Here is a 27,768-nt window from a genome sequence, read left to right as displayed (position 1 = left end):
TCTAAATAGAGTACAATAAGATACAACAATCATTTCTCAAACATTTATTACAATAACTCAAAATCATGTTTTTTTTTACAACCATAGCATTGTAAAATGAGCTCCGAAGCGCTCCAATTGGATCGCAAATCATTTGATTCAGTTCATGACTTCTGTGGGAACTGATGAAATCAATTGATTCAGTTGCCGACTTTGGTAGGGGTTCGCGAATCATGATTCAGTTCGCAATTTCGGTGGGTGTTCGCAAATCATTTGATTCAGTTTGCGACTTTGTTTGGGACTCAAAAATCATTTGATTCAGTTTGCGATTTCGGTGGGTGTTCGCAAATCATTTGATTCAGTTTGCGACTTTGGTGGGCATTCGTGAATCATTTGATTCAATTTGCGACTTAGGTGGGGACTCATGAATCAATTGATTCAGTTGCCCACTTCGGTAGGGGCTTGCGAATCATGATTCAGTTCACAACTTCGGTTAAGATTCGCGAATCATTTGATTCAGTTCGCAACTTTGTTTGGGACTTGCCAATCATTTGATTCAATTCACGACTTCGGTGGGTGTTCGCAAATCATTTAATTCATTTGATTCAGTTTGTAACTTTGGTTGGGATTCGCGAATCATGATTCAGTTCGCGATTTTGGTGGGTGTTCGCAAATCATTTGATTCAGTTTGCGACATCATTTAAGCCTCGCAAATCATTTGAATCACTTCGCGACTTCGATGGGTGATTGCGAATCATTTGATTCAGTTCGCGATTTTGGTAGGGGTTAGCAAATCTTTTCAGTAGGGGTTCGCGAATCATGATTCAGTTTGAAACTTTGGTTGGGATTCGCGAATCATGATTCGAAATTATTTGCGAGACACAAACAAAGTCGTGAACTGAATCAAATGATTCAGTGCGCGATTTTGTTGGGCGTTCGCAAATCATTTTTGATTGTTTGCGACTTTGTTTAGGGCTCGCAAATCATTTGATTCACTTCGCGTCTTCGATGGGTGATTGGAATCATTTGATTCAGTTGCCGACTTTGGTAGGGGTTAGCAAATCTTTTCAGTAGGGGTTCGCGAATCATGATTCAGTTCGCGACTTCGTTTGGGGCTCACAAATCATTTGATTCAGTTCGTGACTTCAGTGGGGGTTAATGAATCATTTCAGTAGGGGTTCGCAAATCATTTAATTCATTTGATTCAGTTTGTAACTTTGGTTGGGATTCGCGAATCATGATTCAGTTCGCGATTTTGGTGGCCGTTCGCAAATCATTTGATTCAGTTTGCGACATCATTTAAGCCTCGCAAATCATTTGAATCACTTTGCGACTTCGATGGGTGATCGCGAATCATTTGATTCAGTTCGCGATTTTGGTGGACGTTCGCATTTCATTTGATTCAGTTCGCGACTTCAGTGGGGGTTAGCAAATCATTATAGTAGGGGTTCGCGAATCATGATTCAGTTCGCAACTTCGTTTGGGGCTCGCGAATCATTTGATTCAGTTTGCGACTTCGATGGGGGTTAGCAAATCATTTCAGTAGGGGTTCGCAAATCATGATTCAGTTTGTGGCTTTGGTTAAGATTCGCAAATCATTTGATTCAGTTCGCGACTTCGTTTGGGGCTCGCAAATTATTTGATTCAGTTTGTGACTTTGTTTGGGACTCACGAATCATTTGATTCAGTTCACGACTTCGGTGGGTGTTCGCAAATCATTTGATTCAGTTTGAAACTTTGGTTGAGATTCGCGAATCATGATTCGAAATTATTTGCGAGCCACAAACAAAGTCGCGAACTGAATCAAATGATTCAGTGCGCGATTTTGTTGGGCGTTCGCAAATCATTTTTGATTCAGTTTGCGACTTTGTTTAGGGCTCGCAAATCATTTGATTCACTTCGCGTCTTCGATGGGTGATTGGAATCATTTGATTCAGTTGCCGACTTTGGTAGGGGTTAGCAAATCATTTCAGTAGGGGTTCGCGAATCATGATTCAGTTCGCGACTTCGTTTGGGGCTCACGAATCATTTGATTCAGTTTGTGACTTTGGTGAGGGTTAGTGAATCATTTCAGTAGGGGTTTGCAAATCATTTGATTCAGTTCGTGACTTTGGTTGGGGCTCACAAATCATTTGATTCAGTTCGCGACTTCGCTTTGGGCTCGCGAATCATTTGATTCAGTTCGCGACTTCGGTGGGGGTTAGCGAATCTTTTCAGTAGGGGTTCGCAAATCATTTGATTCAGTTCGCGACTTCGTTTTGGGCTCGCGAATCATTTGATTCAGTTCGCGACTTTGGTGGGGGTTAGCGAATCATTTCAGTAGGGGTTTGCAAATCATTTGATTCAGTTCGCGACTTCGGTGGGGGTTAGCAAATCATTTCAGTAGAGGTTCGCGAATCATGATTCAGTTTGTGGCTTTGGTTAAGATTCGCAAATCATTTGATTCAGTTCGCGACTTCGTTTGGGGCTCGCAAATTATTTGATTCAGTTTGTGACTTTGTTTGGGACTCACGAATCATTTGATTCAGTTCACGACTTCGGTGGGTATTCGCAAATCATTTGATTCATTTGATTCAGTTTGAAACTTTGGTTGGGATTCGCGAATCATGATTCGAAATTATTTGCGAGCCACAAACAAAGTCGCGAACTGAATCAAATGATTCAGTGCGCGATTTTGTTGGGCGTTCGCAAATCATTTTTGATTCAGTTTGCGACTTTGTTTAGGGCTCGCAAATCATTTGATTCACTTCGCGTCTTCGATGGGTGATTGGAATCATTTGATTCAGTTGCCGACTTTGGTAGGGGTTAGCAAATCATTTCAGTAGGGGTTCGCGAATCATGATTCAGTTCGCGACTTCGTTTGGGGCTCGCAAATCATTTGATTCAGTTTGTGACTTCAGTGGGGGTTAGCAAATCATTTCAGTAGGGGTTCGCAAATCATTTGATTCAGTTCGTGACTTTGGTTGGGGCTCACAAATCATTTGATTCAGTTCGCGACTTCGTTTGGGGCTCGCGAATCATTTGATTCAGTTCGTGACTTTGGTTGGGGCTCACAAATCATTTGATTCAGTTCGCGACTTCGTTTGGGGGTTAGCGAATCATTTCAGTAGGGGTTCGCAAATCATTTGATTCAGTTCGCGACTTCGTTTGGGGCTCACAAATCATTTGATTCAGTTCGCGACTTCGTTTGGGGGTTAGCGAATCATTTCAGTAGGGGTTCGCAAATCATTTGATTCAGTTCGCGACTTCGTTTGGGGCTCACAAATCATTTGATTCAGTTCGCGACTTCGGTGGGGGTTAGCGAATCATTTCAGTAGGGGTTCGCAAATTATTTGATTCAGTTTGTGACTTTGGTTGGGGCTCACAAATCATTTGATTCAGTTCGCGACTTCGTTTGGGGCTCGCGTATCATTTGATTCAGTTCGCGACTTCGGTGGGGGTTAGCGAATCATTTCAGTAGGGGTTCGCAAATCATTTGATTCAGTTCGCGACTTCGTTTGGGGCTCACAAATCATTTGATTCAGTTCGCGACTTCGGTGGGGGTTAGCGAATCATTTCAGTAGGGGTTCGCAAATCATTTGATTCAGTTCGCGACTTCGTTTGGGGCTCACAAATCATTTGATTCAGTTCGCGACTTCGGTGGGGCTCACAAATCATTTGATTCAGTTCGCGACTTCGGTGGGGGTTAGCGAATCATTTCAGTAGGGGTTCGCAAATCATTTGATTCAGTTCGTGACTTTGGTTGGGGCTCACAAATCATTTGATTCAGTTCGCGACTTCGTTTGGGGCTCGCGTATCATTTGATTCAGTTCGCGACTTCGGTGGGGGTTAGCGAATCATTTCAGTAGGGGTTCGCAAATCATTTGATTCAGTTCGCGACTTCGTTTGGGGCTCACAAATCATTTGATTCAGTTCGCGACTTCGGTGGGGGTTAGCGAATCATTTCAGTAGGGGTTCGCAAATCATTTGATTCAGTTCGTGACTTTGGTTGGGGCTCACAAATCATTTGATTCAGTTCGCGACTTCGTTTGGGGCTCGCGTATCATTTGATTCAGTTCGCGACTTCGGTGGGGGTTAGCGAATCATTTCAGTAGGGGTTCGCAAATCATTTGATTCAGTTCGTGACTTTGGTTGGGGCTCGTGAATCATTTGATTCAGTTCAATCAGAGACAAAAGAGACAAAAACAGCAACTCACTTCAATGTCTGACTTATAATTGCATCCATAAGCTTTTTGTGAAATTTGGATGAACTCGTGAAATGAGTTGTTTGATCTCTTCATGTTTAAGGAGACACTATGATGTGTGTCACCAATCATTTTAAATAAAAAAATTAAATGCCTTTGTCTAGTATTTTCATGTGAGTCTGATCTGAAGAATGTGACTGGAGGAATAAAACACCACAGACTCAAACTTCTTAAAAAATGTGTTTTAATTGAACAGCTGTACATTTGAACAGTCTTTCTCTTCCTTCCTCTGTCCAGCTGTATCCACAGCGGCCCGCCGACCCATCATGCAGTGTGTAAACAAATAGTGTGATTTCCCATATGAGGCTCTCGTCCAGATGGACCGTCTGAGTGTAAACGTCACATAAAACGACCTGAAACGGGCCCTCGGCCCCGGAGCACCATATATAGAGCCCATAATGATGATATAGTTTTGATATTTACAAAAAACAAAAAGAAAATCTTTGTTTGGCATTTTAAAAATCAGGTTATAATAAAACTGAAGTAATATTGTGCCTAAATCAGAAAGATTGTGGATAATATCCATCCCAGAACACAGTATAAATGTATCCCAGCAGCCCAAGAGCTGAAGGACAACTAATAAAAATCATATTTATTCATCTAACTATCAGCTAAATTGTCAGCTGGATTCAGATTTCATATTTTCAAGTGGTTTAAGTAGGGATGCACCAATACAGACTTTTAACATGATCAACAGCTTTATAAATGGATATTTGTGTTTAAATATTGTTTCATTTCATTATTCTGTCATTATATATCAACATTACATAATTAAAAATCTAAATGTTAACCACTAATACAGACAACTTATATATAATATTATTATATTATGATATTATACATATTTCATATTTTACCTGCTTTAAAAAAGTTTCACATTAGAGATGCAATGTAGAATTTTTATGCAAAAAGTAAAACTATTCATAAAAAATATAGAAATGTGCAGAAGAAAATATGCAGAACTATAGAAGCTTGTTTCCGCCATATAGATTAAAAACAAAAGGTTACTGTTTTTTATCTCACAATTCTGAAATATAAACATTTCTTAGAATTGCCAAATATAAACTTTGAATTTGAGCTATAAACTTGCAATAGTGAGAAAAAACTCAGAATACCAATTAAAATTCAGAAATGTGATATGTAAAGATAGAATTCCATTTAAAAATTCAGAATTGTGAAACGTAAACTCAGAATTCAAAATAAAAATTCAGAATTGTAAGGCGTAAACCCAGAATTCCAATAAAAGTCAGAATTGTAAGGCGTAAACTCTGAATTCCAATAAAAATAAATCAGAGTTGTAAGGCATAAACTCAGAATTCCAATAAAAAAAGTCAGAATTGCAAAACATAAACTCAGAATTCCAAATAAAAATTCAGAATTGTAAGGCGTAAACCCGGAATTCCAATAAAAGTCAGAATTGTAAGGCATAAACTCAGAATTCCAATAAAAAAAGTCAGAATTGCAAAACATAAACTCAGAATTCCAAATAAAAATTCAGAATTGTAAGGCGTAAACCCGGAATTCCAATAAAAAAAAATCTGAATTGTAAGGCGTAAACCCAGAATTCCAATAAAACAATTCACAATTGTGAAACGTAAACTCAGAATTCCAAATAAAAATTCAGAATTGCGAAACGTAAACTCAGAATTCCAAATAAAAAATTCAGAATTGCGAAACGTAAACTCAGAATTCCAAATAAAAAATTCAGAATTGCGAAACGTAAACTCGGAATTCCAATAAAAAAATTCAGAATTGCAAAACGTAAGTTCAGAACTCCAAATAAAAATTCAGAATTGCAAAACGTAAACTCGGAATTCCAATTAAAAAGTCAGAATTGCTAAATGGAATTGTAAGGCGTAAACCCGGAATTTCCATAAAAAAGTCAGAATTGTGAAACATAAACCCGGAATTCCAATAAAGTCAGAATTGTGCAACTTAAACGTGAAATTCCATTAAAGAAAAGTCCAAATTTTAAGGCGTAAATTTAATATTCCAATTTAAAAAAAGTCAGAATTGCGAAACATAAACTCGGAATTTCAATTGACAATTGGGAGAAAAAAAGCAATTACTTTTTTTTTAATGCATGACAAAAACAAGCTTCCATATCGAACTGTTCAGTACTGTTGAAAGACTTTGAGCAAAGTGAATCCCTGATAATATCTGCGTCTGTTATCAGCCTCATGAGACCGACACGATGACGAAGAACACTGATACTGGCAGATGTGATATGAATATTTCGAGTGCATCCCTATCGTATTGATTGTCTAGATCCGAGCGGACGGATCAGTCGCGAGGAACACAAATCATCCCTCTTCAGTTGTCAGTGTCTCTGAGCCTCACGTAACCTCAGATCGAATTGTCATCCTGCTCGACACACGAGCCGTCTCTGGCGTCGGGACAGCGGCAGGTGAATCCGCCCGGCCGCGGCAGACATAGATGCGAGCAGCCTCCGTTATCACGAGAGCAGTAGTTGACGCCTGCGGACCACAGTCATGTGATTAAAACCAGATCAGAAATTACAGTCGTTTATAATGAGAATAACCCGAGCTCAGACCTATGGGGCATTGTGGGTAAGTCATAGTGATGCCGTATGTACGTGAACGCCTCTGAGGAAGGAACTCCTCCACCTCCATCCCATCATTACGGTCCATAGCAACCACTGCTTCCCTAGCGACAAAACAAAGACACACAGAATCATCACAATGTTCAAAACATTCTGAGTTACATTCAAAATCAGACAAAAATAATAATACAAACTTAAAAGTCCAATAAATAATTTAAAAATAAAAAGAACATCAAAACAAGACACTTACTAAAATGTGCAAAATATATAAAAAATATTCACTAAAAAGAAATAGTAATAAAAAAACATTAAACTAAATAACAATGAATTAAATCGCTAAATAAAAACATTCATACAAATGTAAAATTAAGAAAAAAGAACAATGTAAAATAATTTCTAAAAAAAATTAAATCAAAATAAGAAACTCAAATAAAAAATATTTAATTCAAATAATAAAAATAATCAACTAAATAACAACATTCATACAAATGTAAAATAATTTTTTTTTATAATTTTAAAATAACAATAAGATAATAAAAATTAAATTTAAATAATTTTAAAATAACAAAATCATTAGTTTTATTGTCAATAAAAACAATAAAAACCAAACACTTATTAAAAATGAATGGAATCATGAAAATCTTAAATTAAAGTCTCTTTAAAAGGACAAAAAAATCTAAATAAGACACTAAAATGTCCAAAAAAAAACAATCTAATATATATATATAACATTATATTTATAACATTTATAAAAAAAATTATAAATCAAAATAAGACACTTATTAAAATAAAAAATATTGAATTAACATAAATAATAAAAACAAACAATTAACTAAATAACAACATTCATATAAATGTAAAATAAATAACAATTTAAAAATAAAAATAATAAGACACTAAAAATTAAATAATAATAAAAAAATTGAAAGAAAAAACAAAATTATTTGTTTTATTGTTGTCAAAAACAATAAGAACAAAACACTAATAATGAATTAAATCATGAAAATCTAAAATTGAAAAAAAAAAATAAGACACTAAAAATCAATTAACTAATTTAATCTAAGATTAAAAATCAATTAACTAAGATTTTTTGAATCACTAAAAAGAACTGATTCATGAGTCATTTGTTTATGAATCGGTTGACTCTAAAGTAATACCAAATGAGATGTACCTTCTCCAGTCGGTGTAGTAAAGGTTTCTGCCGTAAGACACGATGGCGAACGGATACTGAATGCCTTCGGTCAGTTTCCTCCTGAGACGAGAGAACGGATCGACACACTCCACCATACGAGTTCCTGAAACACACAAACACCAGAATTCAACAGACAGAAAAATGCTTTAGGTTGGCTGGAGAAAGCCTAGCTTGAAAGTTTAAAGCAGCTGTAAAAGCTTAAAGTTTTGAACTTTATATAGATTAGATGATTAGCAAGTTGCTAACATGTTTCTAGTATAATTAACAAGTCATTAGCATGTTTCTAACATGATTAGCAGGTTACTAGAATGTCATTAGCATGTTTCTATCATGATTAGTAAGTTGCTAGCATGTTTCCAACATGTTTCAGCGTGATTAGCAAGTTGCTAGCACATTTCTAGCATGTTTATAGGCTGATTAACAAGTAGCTAGCATGTTACTAGCATGTTTCAAGCACGATTAGCAAGTTGCTAGATCATTTCTAACATGTTTCTATCATGATTAGTAAATTGCTAGAATGTTTCCAGCATGTTTAGCAAGTTTCTAGGAAGTTTCTATCATGAGTATTAGGTTACTAGCATGTTTCCAACATAATTAGCAAGTTGCTAGCATGTTTCCAGCATGTTTCTAGCATGATTAGCAAGTTGCTAGCATGTTTCTAGGCTAATTGGTAGGTTGCTAGCACATTTCTAACATGTTTCTAGCAAGATTAGCAAGTGGCTAGCATGTTTCTAGCAAGATTAGCCAGTTGCTAGCATGTTTCTAGCATGATTAACAAGTTGCTAGCATGTTTCTAACATGTTTCTAGCATGAGTAGCAAGTAGCTAGCATGATTAACATGTTACTAGCATGATCATAGTTGCTAGGCTGGGTTAGATAGTTAAACAGATTAGAAATAGTTGATAGAAGGGAAGCTTGACTGAGTGTCAAGGGATTCTGGGAGTTTGAATTTTGTCAGTTGTAGTTTGAATTTTGTCAGTTGGAGTTTGAAATTTGACAGTTGGAATTTGAATTTTGTCAGCTGGAGTTTGAATTTTGTCAGTTGGAGTTTGAATTTTGACAGTTGGAGTTTGAATTTTGACAGCTGGAGTTTGAATAGTGTTGGCTCAGTTGAACATTAGTTAATGTAAGTCAATGGGATTTTGGTGATTTTTTAATCTTCAATTTTATGAAAACTATAAGTGAGATCAGTCTGAAAAGCTGGACTAAATTTAGTGGTTCTATGTTGAAAGCTCTAGGAGGAGTAGCGTTGAGGTATTTAATTCAGGTATGGTATCAGATGTGATGAATGATGAATATAGTGAAGCTGACCTGCATCGGCCCAGCAGAGTTGTCTGCTCTGGGGGTCAAAGGTCAAAGCGTTGGGCAGCCCCAGCCCGTCCTGCACCAGCGCCGTCCTGTCGCTCCCGTCCATAGCGGAGCGCTCGATCTTGGGCCCGTCACGGTTCCAGTCGGCCCAGTACAGGTATCTGGAGGAGAGAAAGGTGTGTGTCAGAGATGTGTGAAGTGTGTTTTAGTTGTAAAGGTGTGATGAAACACAGACACACGCACCCGGAGGCGGGGTCAGCGACGATTGGTCGCGGGTTGATGAGGTCATTGTCGAAGAGGATGCGGCGATGACTTCCGTCCAATCGGGACACTTCGATGCGGTCCAGTATGGAGTCGGTCCAGTACATGTTTCTGGACATGTGGTCGATGGCGATTCCTTCAGGACTGCCCAGATCTGCTCACACAAACAACATACAGCGCATTTCCATAACTAGAGTTTTATATATTTAAAAAAAAGATGAAAAAGAAAACAGCAGAGCAAATGGCATTTTTTTATATTTTTCATTTGTCGCAGGGTTTTCCGAACTGAGGTTCATGAACTAGTTGATAAAAAACTAAGAATTAATTACTAAAAATAAATTAAAGTAAATTTAAACTATCATTTTAAACTAAAAGCAAATGAAAGTAAAACACTTTAAATTAATTAACAATTAATTAATAATTAAAATAAAAACAAATATAAAAAAATGTAAAAACACTGATAGATAAATAAATAGTTCAAAATAGAACACTAAATAATAATTATAATAAAAATTTACCATAAAAAAAATGAAACTTACTAAAATGTTAAATTTAAACAAATCATACAAAACAAAAACAATGAAATAAAACACTAAGAATTCATTACTAAAAATTAATTTAATGATAAGAAAGTAAATTTAAAATAAATGAATAATTTTATTTTGAACATTTTAAAATGAATAAAACCATATAATTGTAAAATAAAAAATAAAATCAATTCACAACACTTACTAAAATGAATAAAAACTAAATTAACACATTATTTTGAAAAAAAAAAATGTTACCAATAAATGAATAAAGTCATAGTAAATAAATAGTTTAATGATTTTGCTAAAAATGTATAAATTAAAACTGTAAAATATTTTTTTTTAAATAAAACATACAAAAAGTAACCAATTAATAAAAATTTAATAATTTTACAAAAACACAAACAATCAAAAATAAAACAAAAAATGAATAATAAAAATTTTAAATTTAAATCACATTAAAAATGATAATAAAAACAGTTAAAATATTTAGTGGTGAAATAAACCGACATCGGATAACTGTGAATGTGCAAAATTTTAGTTAGATTATTGAAATAAAAGACTGGAATGAATTTATTCATAAAATGTTTAATTTAATATAAATAAATTGTTTAAAAATAAAAACAACCACAACACAAGTCTTAAAATATATACGAAAGACATTAATCATGTGAAATTTAAATAAATTATACTAAAATCAAAAAATCTAAATAAAACACAAAACATTATAAAAAAAATCACTAACAAAGATTACATATGTGATGTTTACTTTTTTGTCAAAAGAACATCAGAGAACCATGAATCTGCATGTGTTTTTAGATTATTGAAAACCAATCTTCAGTGTAAAAAAATTAACGAATGCAATTCAAAACGAAGTTTTCAAATATAAATTCAGGAATCACGAATATGACAAAATAATATTATTTTCTATATATTATTAGTTGTATCAAATGAATAAGGAAATTATAAGGCTTTGAATTGATTAAGTAATGTTTAATTTCGTCTGGAAATGTAAAGAAAAGATACCGTTTTTACTTGGAATTCGTTTTTAATCCCTGGTTTTAAACAAGCATATACATGAGATCATTTATGTATTATTGCTTGAATAAACGTTTACAAATAGTGCTAGAAATTGTATAATTAAGGAAATTAAACAGACCTAGGCATTTGAAAAGACATAGTGAAATGTGTCTAATAATTCCAAAAAGAAAGAAGCATTGGACATAATCAAAATATTCGAGACATTTATTAGGAATACCATTTTCTTAACAATTAAGATGCTGCATGTGTTTATCCAGTCTAATCGAAGTGTGCGTCTCTCCCCAACTTTACCAACAAAAATTCAATGGCATCTCCTACAGTGACGTTCAAGCGTTGTAGTGTGTTTAATGCGTCTCTCTGTTGTGTGTGATTCAGGATGAAAGAGTCACATACCTTTACTGAAGAGGATGGAGGTTTCTCCGCCCTGAAGCTTTGCTCTGCTGATGGCGGGTTGAGTGATATCAGACCAGTAGATCATCTGCTCCACGCAGTCGAACGCCACCGCGATCACCACTTTACCCTGAACACATCACACCAAACCATCAGAGAACAACAGAAGCAGCAAAACAACAGACAATAAAGAACGAAACGTGTTATTTTTAATAATGAACAGGCTATAAGGAAGCATTTGCAAGTCATTTTTAAAACAAAAACAAATAAAAAAACAGTTTTCAATAAAATAAAAAATCATGATAAATAAAATAAATAATTTAAAAATAAAAACGTTCAAATGAGACTCTAATTGACAATTAATTAAACCATAAAAAAATTAAAACACTTACTAAAAATGAATAAAACCATGAAATTGTAGAATTAAAATACGTAATTTTAAAACAAAAACAAATAAAAACAGCCTCCAATAAAAATAATAAAATCATGAAAAATAAAATAAATAGTTTTAAAATAAAAAACAATCAAATGAGACTCTAACTGACAATTAATTAAGCCATAAAAAATTAAAACACTTACTAAAAATGAATAAAACCATGAAATTGTAGAATTAAAATACGTAATTTTAAAACAAAAACAAATAAAAACAGCCTCCAATAAAAATAATAAAATCATGAAAAATAAAATAGATAGTTTTAAAATAAAAAACAATCAACTGAGACTCTAACTGACAATTAATTAAGCCATAAAAAATTAAAACACTTACTAAAAATTTATAAAACCATGAAATTGTAGAATCAAAATAAATACAATTTTTAAATAAAAACAGTCTCCAATAAAATAATAAAATCACGAAAAATAAAATAAACAGTTTTAAAATAAAAAACAATCAAATGAGACTCTAATTGACAATTAAACCATAAAAAATAAAAAAACTTACTACAAATGAATAAAATCATAAAATTGTCGAATCAAAATAAATACATAATTTTTAAATAAAAACAACTAAAAACAGTCTCCAATAAAAATAATAAAATCACGAAAAATAAAATAAACAGTTTTAAAATAAAAAGCAATCAAATGAGACTCTAATTGACAATTAATTAAACCATAAAAAATTAAAACACTTATTACAAATTAATAAAATCATAAAATTGTCGAATCAAAATAAATACATATTTTTTTAATAAAAACAACTAAAAACAGTCTCCAATAAAAAATAATAAAACCATGAAAAATAAAATAAATAGTTTAAAAAAAAAACAATCAAATGAGACTCTAATTGACAATTAATTAAACCATAAAAAATTAAAACACTTACTACAAATTAATAAAATCATAAAATTGTCGAATCAAAATAAACACATAATTTTTAAATAAAAACAACTAAAAACAGTCTCCAATAAAATAATAAATTCACAAAAAATAAAATAAATCATTTAAAAATAAAAAAACAATCAAATAAGACTCTAATTGACAATTAATTAAAGCATAAAAATGTAAACACTTAATAAAAAAGAATAAAACAATAAAACTGTAAAATCTAAATAAATACATAATTTTAAAATAAAAAGCAAATAATAATAAGTTTCCAATAAAACAATAAAATCATGAAAAATAAAATAAATAATTCTAAAACAAAAACAATCAAAAAATACTCTAATTGACAGGTAATTAAACCAGAAAAAATTCAAACTCTTCCTAAAAATGAATAAAACCATAAAATTGTAAAATCTAAATAAATACATAATTTAAAAAACAAAACAAAACAAAACAAAAAAACTGTTTGCTCCTTTAAAACACAATAAAATAGAATATGCTCCCTTATTCTTTGGTCTATTTTATGCACAAGTCAGAATAAGCAAGTTGTTTGAATTTTTACATAAATATTGTGTTACACTGAATGACAATGTAACACTGTTTCAACCAAATGTTGACATTTTATTCTCCAAAAACGTATTTGCAAAATGTTTCTTTATTTTATGTTTGATTCAGATGAAGAATCTCAAACATCCCACAAATGATGGTCAATCAAAGCCGCCTCAGTCTGACCATCAGAGATGAGGAAAAGCATATCTTGTTTACTGGTTTCATGCTGGAATGTCAGACTGACTCATGACTGAAAAGCAGTAAATTGAGGTTTTGTCATATTTCAGTGCAGATGATGTGGAGTTGGTCAATTTTACAGTTTCTGGATCCATTTAGAAACAATTTAGCATCATAATGTGGCTTCAAGAAACTAAAATGAATGTCTGACCTTTTTTTTTTCTTCAACAGTACAGCCATTGTTTTAGGATTTTAAACCGAACTGTGTGTCAAACATGTAAATTGTGTTTGAGTATCTTTATCTACAAAAAAAAGTACATTTGTTTTATATTTTGTGTATATTTAAATGTGTGACTTGAGTTTATGCATACATTTTGAGGCTTGTTTGTTGTTCATATTTTAAAAAAGTTTAATAAATGTAAAAAAAAGTTAAAATGCAGCAAAATATATATCAATAAATACATTTATTAATAATTATACAAATTAAAAAATAATAATATATATTTTTTAAAGGTCAAATTTTGGCAAAATATGCATGAATAAATAAATGTATTTATTATTGAAAAAAGTAAAAAGAAAATGGTTCAAATGCAGCAAAATATAAATGATTAAATAAATACATGAATTAATCATTTAATTTAAGTAAAAAAAAAATGAAAATTAAAAAAGTTCAAATGTAGCAAAATCTAAACATTTACATGTTAAAAAAGGTTTAAATGTAAAAAAAAAAGAATAAATAAATGTATTAATTAATAATATAAAAAATTTACATTAAAAAGGTTTACAAGGTAGCAGAATCTAAATAAATAAATAAATGTAAAAAAATAAAAAGGGTCAAAATGTAGCAAAATATAAATGAAAAAAAAAAAAAATATATATATATATATATATATATATATATAAATGAATGAATAAATTAATAAGAGTAAAGTACAAAAGATTATTCTGGACACTGTCAAAGGCTTTAGAAGAATCTATAAATTAATAAATTAACAAATGTTTTTTTCGTTAAAATGTAGCAAAATATAATTAAATTAATTAATTAATTAATTACTAAAGTAAAAATGAAGGTTAAAATGTAGCAAATAATAATAATAATAAAAAAAAACAATAAATGTGTCAAAATATAAATGAATGAATACATTTCTTTTTTTTATTAAAAATGTTTAATAAATAAATGTAAAAAGTATGAAAAAGGTTCAAATGTAGCGATTATAAATGAATAAATAAATACATTAACCATTTTAAAAATGAAAAAGGTTTTAATGTAGTAAAATATGAATGAATTAATAAATGAATGATTAATCATTAAAAAAGTTAAAATGTAGCGAAATCTAAATGTATACATCTGTCTAAATGCATACATGTACACAAAAGGTTAAAATGGTTATAAAATGATTATAAATGAATGAATGAATAAATTAATTAATGTAAAATTTAAAAGGGTAAAATGTAGCAAAATCTAAATAAATAAATAGATGTAAAAAAGTTGAAAAAGTCAAATTGTGGCTAAATATAAATAAATAAATAAATTGATTTATTTATTAAAAATGTTAAATAAATAAATGTTCAAAAAGTTAAAATGCAGCAAAATAAATAAATACAGTAATAATTAAAAAAATTAAAACATTTAATAATAATAAATAATGTAAAAATTAAAAAAGGTTAAAATGTAGCAAAATGTAAATGAATGAATAACTAAATTAATTAATTAAAGAGGTTAAGATAAAGGTTAAAATGTATCAAAAATCTAAATAAATAATTTAAAAAATGTACAAATCTGTTTAGCGGCCACTGTGTGTCTAATATTCAGCATATTGCACATTTGGCTGAACTCACGGAAACGTGCAGAACGGTCTTGGACTGGTCTTTGTTCATCCGGTTGCCGTCCAGCGGGATGTGATCGATCTTCCCGCTTTGGGCGAATAGGAGGTTTGCTCCAGGAGTCAGAGGGCTGATGTCGGGTCTGGGGGTGGGGCCAATGAGGGGCGGAGCCACGTTATGATCAATACCTATGGAAAGAGGGAGGGGCTTGTATTACATTAAAAATCTGAGTAAGTAGTAAAATGCACTAAATTATAAAAATGTCAAATTAAAAATAAATAATAAAAAATTGTAAATAAAAAAGTCAATTAAATAAATCATTTAAATCATAAAAAAATGTAATTGAAAATCTAAATGAAACCAAAATATTTACAAGTAAAAAATAATAAAAATGCATTAAATTATAAAAATGCAACATTTACATTAAATAAATCGTAAAAAATGTACTTAAAAATCTAATGAAAACAAAAATATTTACAAGTAAAAAAATAATAAAATGCATTAAAAAATGAAATTTAAAATAATTATAAACATTTAAATAAAAAAGACTAAAATCTAAATAAAACAAAACAAAATAAATATAAATACAAATTTAAAAAAAGCATTAAATTATATGTATGTAAATTATATATATGTATGTAAAATTACATTTTTAATAAAAATTCTAAAAACACTTACTACAAATTCAGCAAATCATAAACATGTCAAATTAAATCAAAACATAAATTTAAATTAAATAATAAAAAATCTAATATATATATATATATATATATATATATATATTGCTAAAATTTTAACCCATTTTAAAAAGAGAAAGCATGAAAAAGAACATAATCTTTGTGCTTTCTTGAAGCTAAAACCACAAATGCATAGTACAAATAAATAATTTAAAAACTAAATAAAACATTTAAATTACATAAATAATTAGACAAATTTTTAAAAATCAAAATAAAACTAAATATATGCAAATAGAAAATAATAAAAATGCATTAAATTATAAAAATGCAACATTTACATTAAATAAATTGTAAAAAATGTACTTAAAAATCTAATGAAAACAAAAATATTTACTAGTAAAAAAATAATTAAATGCATTAAAAATGAAATTTAAAATAATTATTATGAATTAAAAATAAATAATTAAAAAATGAAATAAAACATTTAAATAAAAAAGACTTAAAAATTAATTAAAATCTAATAAAAAAACAAAATAAATATAAATACAAATTTAAAAAAGCATTAAATTATATGTATGTAAATTATATATATGTATGTAAAATTAAATTTTTAATAAAAATTCTAAAAACATTTACTACAAATTCAGTAAATCATAAACATGTAAAGTTAAATCAAAATATAAATTTTAATTAAATAATAAAAAATAAAAAATCTAATATATATATATATATATATATATATATATATATAGCTAAAATTTTAACCCATTTTAAAAAGAGAAAGCATGAAAAAGCACATAATCTTTGTGCTTTCTTGAAGCTAAAACCACAAATGCATAGTACAAATAAATAATTTAAAAACTAAATAAAACATTTAAATTACATAAATAATTAGACAAATTTTTAAAAATCAAAATAAAACTAAATATATGCAAATAGAAAATAATAAAAATGCATTCAATTATAAAAATGCAACATTTACATTAAATAAATCGTAAAAAATGTACTTAAAATCTAATGAAAACAAAAATATTTACAAGTAAAAAAGTAATAAAATGCATTAAAAATGAAATTTAAAATAATTATTATGAATTAAAAATAAATAATTAAAAAATGAAATAAAACATTTAAATAAAAAAGACTTAAAAATTAATTATAAATCTAATAAAACAAAACAAAATAAATATCAATACAAATTTAAAAAAGCATTAAATTATATGTATGTAAATTATATATGTATGTAAAATTAAATTTTTAATAAAAATTCTAAAAACATTTACTACAAATTCAGCAAATCATAAACATGTAAAATTAAATCAAAACATACATTTTAATTAAATAATAAAAAATAAAAAATCGAATATATATATATATATATATATATATATATATATATATATATAGCTAAAATTTTAACCCTTTTTAAAAAGAGAAAGCATGAAAAAGCACATAATCTTTGTGCTTTCTTGAAGCTAAAACCACAAATGCATAGTACAAATAAATAATTTAAAAACATTTAAATTACATAAATAATTAGACAAATTTTTAAAAATAAAAAAAACAAAATATATGCAAATAAAAAATAATAAATATGCATTAAATTATAAAAATGCAAAATTAAAAACAATTAAATTAAATAAAACATTTAAATTAAATAAATAATTGTAAAAAAAAATTATTATAAAAAAGAAAAAATGTAATCCATTTGGTGTAACATTCTAAGGATTTCTAAGCAAATGCAATTTTTTAGTTTTTTTGGTTTTCTGTGGATCAGAAATATTCGGGTCAAATTGACCCGCAAACATTATCTTATTATATTATCTTGAAACTTTGCATGCATGTTCATGACTCTGTGAAATGAGAAAAAGACACTTAAAAACAAACAAAAAAAACCCCATAGATTATTCAGTATTTTGGTCAACTCAAAAACCAGTGTCTCTGCTCTTACACATGGGTCTGCTGCCCGGTTCGGTTCTGGATCCGGGAATCTCCTGTCCGGACGAGTCGACGCACCAGCACTGACCGACGCCGGTGTGACACTGTGTGGGTTCGTAAGCGCCGTAAGCGTCACAGGTGGGCACATACTGACCCACGGCCGGACGCGGACGGAAGAAGAAGAATCCACCTGAGGAAGAAGACGACCCTAGAGCTTCTTCTCTGTGACGCTCACATGCCGTCTGCTCACGATCTGCGACAAACACAGTCAGAGAATGAAAAACCAGTCATTATATTGTTGTTTTGCAATAAAGACTGACATATAGTAACTTTAAGACTTCAAAACCAGAACATGTGTTGAATCTAAACACGGAGTCACAGACAAATGAAACACATGATGAAACACGCTCTTTTCTGTTTTGAGAGACGGCGGTTTCTGTGTCTGGTTTTTGGGTCCTGGGGCCCTTCAGAAGTGGATTTGGTAACATTGTGGTTAGATCTGCTATAGATGATGTATGTGATGAATTCATCCATTTAACCGCACAACAGTCATGACGTTACAATTTATATATTTAGCTTGAAGAACATGAAGCTTAGTTTTGGGGTCGGTTTTGCATTGAGATGACAGTCTTGTTGATTAAATGTTAAATGTTTAAGCATTTGTTGCAATTATTTAAATTGAGCTTTATTTTATTTTAATCATTGTATCTGGACAGGATGATTTTCATTACTATTTTACAGACCAAAGACTAAGAGGGCCTAACATTAAACAAACAAAAGCAAATGAATGAACCAACAAACTTTGAAGTCACTCTATATCTATATCTCTATATCTGGTGACATTCATCTCAGAACATTAAAAGTAAAAAAAAATGCTTGTTTTTATTCACTTATCTTTATTATTTGTTATTATACATTTTATACATTTATTATAATTTACAAATATAATAATAATTGTATTTATTTATTTATTTATATTTATTTTATCATTTTTAATATTTGATTTATTTTAAAAAAATCATTGTATCTGGTGACATTCATTTATTTACATACATTTATTATTATAATTTATAAGTATAATTATACATTTTATTTATTTATTTATATTTATTTGATAATTTTTTCTTTTTAATTTATTTTCAAAAAATTATTGTATCTGGTGACATTCGTTTCATAACATTATTCTGAGGTTGCTTGTTGCTTGTTTTCATTTATTATTCCATTTTTTTATATTATACATGTTATATATTTAGTATAATTATACATTTTAAGTATTTGTATTTATTATATATTTATTTTATAATTTTGTAATATTTATTTCTATATATTTTTGAAGTAAAAAATAATGTCAGCCAAGGTTTTGTGCCAAAAATGTCAGGCTGTCTTTAGGAAATGTGCAGCAGTGTGTTTCAATCCACATTCATAAAACAATCAGCGCAGAAATGTGCCGCTCAAACGGTTCAGATCAGACTGAGATTATAAGACACTGCATTAAAATTCAGCTTGATTGCTAATAAAATGATTCATCAATAGAATCTGCTTATGTAGGTGCTACACAGACACAAACAACACCTGCTTTCACACATTTCACTAGCTTTTAGGAAGTTTAGGAACAACAGTATCTATTCTAGCTCTTCCTCATTACCTCATCGAGAGGATGAGACAAGTTTCTGAACACAAAGAAAGACAAACAGAAGTGCTCATGACAGATAGCACTAGCATGCAGGTCCGAGTGGTTAAAGGAAGCACGATCGTGTGGGGCTGTAATTATCATGGCGTCAGAGACGTGACATCTGCCCTCAAATTAGGAGAACACGTCACGCTTGTCAAACGCACACAGACAGAAACAGACTCAATAAAGTGCTGTGAAATATTCGCCGCAGGGGGAAAACGCTTGGCAGCGTCTCACGGTACGAGTTCAGTACGAGACATTGGAAAATTGGGTATCATTCGACCTGGAATGCTGCAAAAATTAATATTTTTCATATCTCCTGACCACTAGGTGGCACTGCGCCGAAACACTGCAGGTAGCCTCAGGTCATGCTTGTTATAACACACACCAAGCTTGGTCTCAATACACCTAACCGTTGCAGAGATATAGCCTTACAATCATTTTTGCAAATGTCTTTGTCAAATTCATTTGCATGTTATTCAAACACTGTTTGACTAATCAACTTGAATTCCATAACTTTCTGCCAGCATGTTCTAAAGATGATCTGAGCCAATTTTGGTGAAAAAGAGACAAACTGCAAAAAAATAAATAAAAAAAATCTGACATTGGAAAATTGGGTATTATTCGACTCGATTTTTAGCCAAACCATTCACAAGTTATAAGCAAAATAGCCATTTTTTCATATCTCCTGACCACTAGGTGACACTGTGCCTAAACAATGCAGGTAGCCTCAGGTCATGCTTCTTATAACACACACCAACCTTGGTCTCAATACGCCAAAGCTTTGCAGAGATATCGCCTCACATTCATTTTTGCGTGCTCTTTGTTGAATTCGTTCACATGTATTTCAGGAATGGTTTGACTAATCAACTTGAATTCCATAACTTTTTTCCAGCATGTTCTAAAGATGATCTGAGCCAATTTTGGTGAAAATCAAACAAACCGCAAAAAAAGTCTGACAGTGGAAAATTGGGTATCATTCGATTCAATTTTTGGCCAAATCATTCACAAGTTATAAGCAAAAATAGCCATTTTTCATTTCTCCTGACCACTAGGTGGGATTGCACCAAAACACTGCAGGTAGCCTCAGGTCATGTCTTTTATAACACACACCAAGCTTGGTATCAATACACCTAAACGTTGCAGAGATATAGCCTTACATTCATTTTTGCATGCTCTTTGTCAAATTCAATTGCATGTTATTCAAAAACTGTTTGACTAATCAACTTGAATTCCATAACTTTTTGCCAGCATGTTCTAAAGATGATTTGAGCCCATCTTGGTGAAAAAGAGACAAACTGCAAAAAAAAAAAAAAAAAAATCTGACATTGGAAAATTGGGTATTATTCGACTCGATTTTTAGCCAAACCATTCACAAGTTATAAGCAAAAATAGCCATTTTTTCATATCTCCTGACCACTAGGTGACACTGTGCCTAAACAATGCAGGTAGCCTCAGGTCATGCTTCTTATAACACACACCAACCTTGGTCTCAATACGCCAAAGCGTTGCAGAGATATCGCCTCACATTCATTTTTGCGTGCTCTTTGTTGAATTCGTTCACATGTATTTCAGGAATGGTTTGACTAATCAACTTGAATTCTTTAACTTTTTTCCAGCATGTTCTAAAGATGATCTGAGCCAATTTTGGTGAAAATCAAACAAACCGCAAAAAAAGTCTGACAGTGGAAAATTGGGTATCATTCGATTCAATTTTTGGCCAAATCATTCACAAGTTATAAGCAAAATAGCCATTTTTCATTTCTCCTGACCACTAGGTGGCACTGCACCAAAACACTGCAGGTAGCCTCAGGTCATGTCTTTTATAACACACACCAAGTTTGGTCTCAATACACCTAACCGTTGCAGAGATATAGCCTTACATTCATTTTTGCGTGCTCTTTGTCAAATTCGTTTGCATGTTATTCAAAAACTGTTTGACTAATCAACTTGAATTCCATAACTTTTTGCCAGCATGTTCTAAAGATGATTTGAGCCCATCTTGGTGAAAAAGAGACAAACTGCAAAAAAAAAAAAAAAATCTGACATTGGAAAATTGGGTATTATTCGACTCGATTTTTAGCCAAACCATTCACAAGTTATAAGCAAAAATAGCCGTTTTTCATATCTCCTGACCACTAGGTGGCACTGTGCCTAAACAATGCAGGTAGCCTCAGGTCATGCTTCTTATAACACACACCAAGTTTGGTCTCAATATGCCAAACCGTTGCAGAGATATCGCCTCACATTCATTTTTGCGTGCTCTTTGTCGAATTCGTTTGCATGTTATTCAAAAACGGTTTGATTAATCAACTTGAATTCCATAACTTTTTGCCAGCATGTTCTAAAGATGATCTGAGCCAATTTTGGTGAAAATCAAACAAACTGCAAAAGAAGTCTGACAGTGGAAAATTGGGTATTATTCGATTCAATTTTTGGCCAAATCATTAACAAGTTATAAGCAAAAATAGCCATTTTTCATTTCTCCTGACCACTAGGTGGCATTGCACCAAAACACTGCAGGTAGCCTCAGGTCATGCTTCTTATAACACACACCAAGTTTGGTCTCAATATGCCAAACTGTTGCGGAGATATAGCCTCACATACATTTTTGCGTGCTCTTTGTCGAATTCATTTGCATGTTATTCAAAAACTGTTTGATTAATCAACTTGAATTCCATAACTTTTTGCCAGCATGTTCTAAAGATGATCTGAGCCAATTCACATAGAATGTGAGTTTTTTCACATTGTTTTAAATGTAAATAATTTTTCACAATTTTTACAGTATTTTGATCAATAAAAGCAGTCTTGGTGAATAGAAGAGACTCTTTAAATCATCTGGGAGCAGGTGAATGTGACATAACTGTCGGTGTGTTGGTGCTGTGAGCTCTGATGTTGCTCCAGTATATAAAACACAAGCAGAACAAAGGAACAAAGACTACAGACACATTCCTGGCCAACTCTTGAGGAGGCGTGTCGAGACCGAACGCCGCTCTATATGAGAACCATATGATAATGTAAACCAGGCCGAGTGAAACCCATCCTGCAGAGGAAGGAAAACAGACAAATTACAATGACTGTTTCTTATCTGACCATTGCAAATGAGCCGGCGAGAAAAGTGTGGGAGAGACAAACTGAACGACAAAAATGAAGAAACAGCATCCTGTTAAGCCCTGTGTGCTTTAAATTCATTAAATCCAAATCAACTTAATTTCTTAATATATGTGTTTGGTTTTATTGTGAAAGATTCTTTTATTTTTAATAATTTTGTATTATTTAGTTGTTGTTTTTTAGATTTTTTTATTATAACAAATTTAAAATATTGTATATATATATATATATATATATATATATATATATATATATATATAATTTTTAAGTTAAATTGAAGGGAAAAATAGATAAAAATGAATAAAAAATACACAATGAAATTACTAAAACTATAACTAAAATAAAAATGGGAAAAGAATTAAAAACTAATAAATAAAAATTAAAAAAAAAAATATAGTCATATTTTTAAAAAATTACAAAAAAAACGTATAAATAAAAATGTATAAAAATTACATAGAAGAAAAAATATAGATAAAAATAAGAATTTATGAAAACAAAATATAAAAATAATTTTTCTGTTTTCTATTTTTATTTTAATTTTGGTTAGTTTCAGTTATTTTATCAATTTTTTCTTTCTTAATTGTGTATAGTTTTTATTTGTTTCAGTTTATTTACTTCGTTATTTTAGTACTATAACTTACTGAAAAAGTATATGTTTTTAATATATTTTATTTTATTTCATTCCATTTAATGATTATTTTATCTGAACTAATACTTTTTTTTTTCTTATGGGTTGATTTGCGTTTCTCATTAAAATAACCCTGGTTTTCACACAAGACTCACAGAAGTTAAAAAAGCATTTTCACACTGCCATGAAGCGTCATATAAGCGGCACACTACAGTACACCAGTACTACAATAATAATGCCTACCTGATCCAGGTGTGCAGCTAAAGCCATCGCCGTGGAAACCAGGGCGGCACTGACAGGTGAACGAGCCCTGTGTGTTGTAGCAGATGGCATCGCTATGGCAACGGCCCGGCTGGCACTCGTCGATATCTGCATGACAAAGAAAACTAGATAAAAATGTTTGTCAAGATAAACTTTAGGTTGGCTTGAAAAAGTCTAACCTTAAAGTGTAAAGCAGCTGTAAAAGCTCAAAGTTTATATAGATAGAGTAGATGATTAGCATGTTGCTAGCATATTGCTAGCATGTTTCTAGCACGTTTCTAACATGATTAGCATGTTACTAGCATTTTGCAAGCATGTTTCTAGCATGATTAGCAAGTTACTTACATGTTCCAAGCTTGTATCTAACATGATTAACATGTTGTTAGCATGTTTCTGGCATGAATAACAAGTTACTAGCATGCTTCTAGCATGATTAGCATGTTAACAGCATGTTGTTAGCATATTTCTAAAATGATTAGCAAGTTACTAGCATGTTGTTGGTCTGTTTCTAGCATTACTTGCAAGTCACTAGCATGTTGGTAACATGTTTCTAACATTTTTCTAGCACACTTCTAGCATGATTAGCATGTTACTAGCATTTTGGTAACGTTTCTAGCATTATTAGCCATTTGCTAGCATGTTTCTAACATGATTAGCAAGTTACTAGCATTTTGGTAACGTTTCTAGCATTATTAGCCATTTGCTAGCATGTTTCTAGCATGATTAGCAAGTTACTAGCATGTTTCTAGCATGTTTAACAAAGTGTCTAACATGTTGCTAGCATGTTTCTAGCATTATTTGCTCATTGCTAGTATGTTTCTAGCATGTTTAGCAAGTTGTTAGCATTTTTTAACGTGATAAGCTTGTTGCTAGCATTTTTCTAGCATGTTTAACAAGTTGCTAGCATGTTTCTAGCGTGATTATCTCATTGCTAACATGTTTCTAGCATGTTTAGTAAGTTGCTAGCATTTTTTAACGTGATTAGCTCGTTGTTAGCATTTTTCTAGCATGTTTAACAAGATGCTAGCATGTTTCTAACGTGATTATCTCATTGTTAGCATGTTTCTAGCATGTTGCTAGCATTTTTTAACGTGATTAGTTCGTTGCTAGCATTTTTCTAGCATGTTTAACAAGATGCCAGCATGTTCCTAACGTGATTATCTCATTGCTAGCATGTTTCTAGCATGTTTAGCAAGTTGCTAGCATGTTGCTATCATGATTAGCAAGTTACTAGCATGATTAGCAAGTTACTAGCATGTTTCTAGCATGTTGCTATCATTATTAGCCAGTTACTAGCATGATTGTAGTTGCTAGGCTAGGCTAGATAGTTTAATAGATTAGAAATATGCTGCATCCCAATTCGCATACTATCCGTCCTAAATAGTATTCGAAAATAGAATTAGTATGTTCCAAATCGTAATATGTTCAATAAAGTATTCCAAAGATTCCCGGATGGTCTACTACTTAACTTCGGAATTCAAAGTTTGGATTTGATTAGAACTACAAACATGCATAAAAAGTGATAAAAAAAACTACAAACATGGAGGATATGCGCGACCAACAGACAGGTACAGAGAGGGGTTTGAGTGATAAATAATCAATGTGTAACCTAATAAAAAATATTTTTTAATGTTATCCACGTTATATTTCATGTGCAGCAATATTATGAACTTTTATAATGATAGGTTTGGTCATTAACGATTAAATGCATAATTATGCAAACACAAGAGCAGAGTTCTCGGCATGAAAGAAAGTGCCTCTTCATTTCTCTCTAAAACGGTAGGAAAACAAATTAAACGAAATGTAGAGAATGTTAACTGTGATGATTGACAGGGCAGTTGTGACAGGATTCAGGTAACTAAGCAACAGAGCGTCCGTTAAAGAAGCAGTTATGACGAAGTAGTATGTCCTACGGTCGCGATCACACCGAACGCGTCTTTTAGTTTTAAAAACGCGAGGCGCACAGCACTGCCTTTTTTGGTGACTTTTAATAAAAGAGCAGTGTGCTGCGGTTTTTTTCATGTTGCTAAGCAACGACCAAAACAGCTGTCCTCTCAGTCAAATCAAAGGATTATAGCACGAGCGCTCTAAAATCTTAGTTTTTTTGCTGTTAAGTAAACTGTCATTTTAGCAGGAACCCTAAATAATACAGCTCTGGGTTACCCACGACAGACACCAAAGGTTTCTCCTCCATTTCTTGCAGTCTCCGGACTTTTTAAGCAACGGTAAACTTTCGTCACCACAACAGAAGGCATTCATTCGATTGGACAATGGAAAAGAACGCAAATGACGTTGGGCGTTTTTCCGCTCAGAGTTGATTTTTTTTCAACTTCAGGCGCTCAGAGCGCTCCTGCAAAAACGCGAGGCGGCCGGGGCGCATAAGCAGCGCGCAGAACGCTCACTGCCAACAGAAAACCATTCAAACGAGGCGCCTCCAACTGCAAAAACGCGTTCGGTGTGATCGGAGCCTAAGCTTGCCTACTATTCTGCTACACACTCAAAAGTATGTACTTTTTCTTCACAAAAAGAGTACATTCTTTTAGGGCATAGTATAAGTAGGCGATTTGGGATGCAGCAATAGTTGATAGAAGGGAAGCTTTATTGAGCCTCAAGGGATTCTGGGAGTTTAAATTTGAATTTTGTCAGTTGGAGTTTGAATAGTGTTGATCATTTGAACAGTCCCTCAATGTAAGTCTGTGGGATTTTGATGATTTTAATCTTTAATTTGATGAAAACTATAGACCTTTTTCCTGAGTAAACGATGAGCGCCGCCAAAGTCCCTTTAAGGCAAGTCATGTCACTCGGCGGCCATCTTTGAAACGCCTCAAGTGCAGCTCCTATCTGTTTGAATGGGGAAACATCAAATTCTCCAAAACTGTTCACCAAGCTTACGATTAAATTTCATATTTTAAGTCTCCAACGAAATCCAACAAGAACTGTCTCATAAATATGGTTCCTTGAGCTCCAATAGCGTTAAAAAAACGCTTATTTTTCCTGCTAAATGAGCCAGTGCGCATGCGCAGTACTGAGCGCACGTCTTAGAGCGCCGATCGTTTCTATAGCAACCGGGACTTCTAACGGCAGCTGCAGTGACGCGCTGACTTTACTAATCAACGATTGGCTCTTTCATTAAGAAGGCGGGGCTTCGCGGCCATAATGAGCGTTGCATTTTTCCCCATTCAAAACTATACGAGTGACATGTCTTGGGTAATCTATAGTCTTTGGCGCCGCTATTACGAATTCTAACGTCAGATTGAATGCTTTTCTGTTTCGGTTTCCATAGGAACCCATTCAAATAGCGTCCATCTGTTTTTAATGTAGCTAACGTCCGCTGCTTCGTGTCATCTACACTCATTAAAGTGAGGCACTGACAAATGACGGTAATGCATATTACTAATCAAAAATTACATTTTGATATATTTACAGTAGGAATTTTACAAAAAATCTTAATGGAACATGATCTTTACTTAATTTCCTAATGATTTTTGGCATAAAAGAAAAAACAATAATTTTGACCCATACCATGTATTTTTGGCTATTGCTACAATTATACCCCAGCGACTTAAGACTGGTTTTGTGGTCCAGGGTCACATATAGTCTCAGTCCGTGGTGACTCATCAGAATCATCTCTATATGAAGGAATGCACATCTGTTGTGTGTTACTAATGAAGTATGTCCTCCCCGCAGTGAACGTCTCTCCCACGGATGAACAAACACACATGTGTTCAACACACACCATCACTTCCTTACAGCTGGAGCGTCTCAGACCAGCTCAGCGTGAACATCAGAGACTCAGACGCAATCTGACCCACGATCGGCCGCATAAAGAGGGAGTGATAAATAACGCGCACAGCTGTGGCCAGCATTTCCTGTCCAGATCACAGCACTTCCTGTCTCTAGGGGCCCTGCTGTCTGCTGAGAGACTCAGATTACCGCACAAAACCGCTTCACTCGACTCAATAATCACACCATTGTGTTTAAAGAGAGAGATTTTTGTTATATATATATATATATGTATATATATTGCCTTTTTTTTAAACACGACAAAAAGCGCTACAAATACAAAAAAATCTAATAAATAAAAATGAATAAAAACTACAAAGACAAAA

At 31.9% G+C, this 27,768-nt stretch overlaps 1 protein-coding gene across 1 annotated transcript in view; it reads right to left on the bottom strand.

Moving 5' to 3' along the window:
• Positions 1-6,155: 6,155 nt before the first annotated feature.
• LOC141294280 (nidogen-1-like) overlaps positions 6,156-27,768 on the bottom strand; it is a 55,361-nt gene continuing 33,748 nt past the window's right edge. Inside the window, exons 12-20 of the mRNA XM_073826355.1 lie at positions 23,642-23,767; positions 18,001-18,240; positions 15,391-15,563; positions 11,509-11,635; positions 9,530-9,701; positions 9,290-9,447; positions 7,958-8,081; positions 6,778-6,890; positions 6,156-6,700 (exon numbers count right to left, since the gene is read on the bottom strand). Of these exons, the coding sequence (XP_073682456.1) occupies positions 6,570-6,700; positions 6,778-6,890; positions 7,958-8,081; positions 9,290-9,447; positions 9,530-9,701; positions 11,509-11,635; positions 15,391-15,563; positions 18,001-18,240; positions 23,642-23,767 (1,364 nt within the window). The 3' untranslated portion in view covers positions 6,156-6,569. The remainder of the gene's footprint in view (positions 6,701-6,777; positions 6,891-7,957; positions 8,082-9,289; positions 9,448-9,529; positions 9,702-11,508; positions 11,636-15,390; positions 15,564-18,000; positions 18,241-23,641; positions 23,768-27,768) is intronic.

This window comes from Garra rufa, chromosome 20 (assembly GCF_049309525.1).
Source record: "Garra rufa chromosome 20, GarRuf1.0, whole genome shotgun sequence".
NCBI classification, from domain to species: Eukaryota; Metazoa; Chordata; class Actinopteri; order Cypriniformes; family Cyprinidae; genus Garra; species Garra rufa.
The sequence above is the reverse complement of the archived record's forward strand: the minus strand, read 5'-3'. Positions and strand labels throughout refer to the sequence as shown.